At 47.4% G+C, this 1,953-nt stretch overlaps 1 protein-coding gene across 1 annotated transcript; it reads right to left on the bottom strand.

Moving 5' to 3' along the window:
* Nucleotides 1-982: 982 nt before the first annotated feature.
* On the bottom strand, nt 983-1,609 carry LOC137639643 (uncharacterized). Its single transcript, XM_068371900.1, has one exon. The coding sequence runs from the start codon at nt 1,607-1,609 to the stop codon at nt 983-985; it is 627 nt and encodes a 208-aa protein (XP_068228001.1).
* Nucleotides 1,610-1,953: the final 344 nt, after the last annotated feature.

Raw genomic sequence — 1,953 nt, 5'->3', positions numbered from 1 at the left:
ACTTCTTTTTCATACAAAAAAGTAAACAAAAAATGTATACAGTTTTCCATTCAATAGAAATATTTAATTCAAAATAGTGCACATATGTGTATAATTAAATTACAAAACAAACATCAGGCAATCCCGACGCTCGCTTATCCTCTCATCCTTATCATCAACAAAGAAAACGTGTAGCGCCAACTTAACTAAAAAGGTAAAACGCTATGGCAAATCCTACACTGCCCCCTATTTTGTGGTATACAAAATACACCGCAAATATGCCACATACACAGCAAGCCATATGAGCAGCGCACGGCGTTCCTTCTTTTTCCAATGGCACTCAACTGTCATCACACTCCGTTTCAAGGAGAAGGCACATTTTCTGCACTGGACGTAAGTACAACACAAACTCGGTCTTAATCTTGGCTTGTCTAACTCGTTTGTCAGAGTCTTGAGTAACTTCCAAGACTCGTCCCAAAGGCCAAGAGCCTCTTGGGAGACGTTTTTCGGTAGTTAGCACGATGTCGCCAACTTGGATGTCTCGCCCTTGGACGGTCCACTTCTGTCTTTCTTGCAGCAATGGAAGGTACTCCCTCAGCCATCGCTTCCAGAATTGGTCGGCAAGATATTGCACTGCACTCTTCAGAGTCAACAGCATACTAGGCGTCAACGGCAGTGGACAGTCTGAGTCGTCGTTTACCTTGGTTAGGGGTCTTCCATTCACCAAAGACTCGGCTTCACAGAACAGAGTCGATAGTGTGTCGTCAGTGGTGACCTGCTGCAGGCAGGTTGCACGGAGAGCTCTTCTCACTGAACGTATGAGGCGTTCCCAGACTCCTCCGAAGTGTTACGCATGTGGCTGGTTGAAACGCCACTCAATGCCCTTAGCTGCTAGGGTTTGGGCAATTTCTTCTTCCAGGAAGTCTTGAAGAGCTTCCTTCAGCTCTCGGTCAGCTGCGACGAGGTTGGTACCGTTGTCTGACCATATTCTCTTGACAGCTCGTCACCTGGCCGTAAATCTTCTCACTGCATTCATAAAGAATTCTTGATCCATCGAGCTGAGAACCTCCAGGTAAATCGCTCGCACTGTTAGGCAGGTAAAAATGGCTTCCCAACGCTTCACTATAGAGCGCCCTTGCTTCACAAAAAAGGGACCAAAGCAGTCTGCCCCTGTATTGGTGAAGGGAGGATCCCCCGGACAGATCCGGTCAGAGGGCAAGTCGGCCATCACTTGATTCACTGGCCGACAACCGAGTCTTCTACAGATTACACAGTCACGTATCACTGATCTAACTACTGAATTTCCATGAACGATCCAGTAGTTTTTTCTTAGTTCAGCCATAATATGGTTCTGACCACAATGGCTGTTTGTTACATGGGTCCATCGCACCATCTTCCTCCCAATTGGCGACTCGGATGGAAGAATGATGGGGTGCTTGCAGCTATCACTGATGGTGGCTTCACAGAGTCTTCCACCAACCTTCAGCAAGCCTTCTTGTAGAAATAGTTGCAACTTGCTAATCTTGCTGGATTTCTTCACCTTGGATTCCTTCTTCGAGAGTGATTTGATCTCACTCCCATACTCTTGAGCTTGAATCTTCTTCCATATTATGGTTGTTGCACAATTCATCTCGTTTGCCGATAACACTTCTGATCCACTCTTGGTTCCTAATCGCCTCAGTCGAGCGATGATTCGCATTATCTTGGTCCATGAAGAGAACCTGGCAGCAATCTTCTCCACTAAGATTGGTTCCGGCACCACCATGCTAAAGACGGGTGCAGACTGCTTAACTTCTGGATCTCCATCTAGTTCTGCTCGCTTAACATCGTCAGGAAGAGCTGGCCAACTGTCCTGCTCTTGACACAGGGACTCTGGTCCTGTCAGCCACTACGACGACATTAAGGCCCCGAGAGGCCAGGTCTGCGAGGTTTGCGGAGGTGTTCACATCCCTCCAAGCGGTGATGTCACTGAGG

The sequence above is a fragment of the Palaemon carinicauda genome, chromosome 4 (genome assembly GCF_036898095.1).
Source record: "Palaemon carinicauda isolate YSFRI2023 chromosome 4, ASM3689809v2, whole genome shotgun sequence".
Classification (NCBI taxonomy): domain Eukaryota; kingdom Metazoa; phylum Arthropoda; class Malacostraca; order Decapoda; family Palaemonidae; genus Palaemon; species Palaemon carinicauda.
This window is presented reverse-complemented; position numbering and strand designations above follow the sequence as displayed.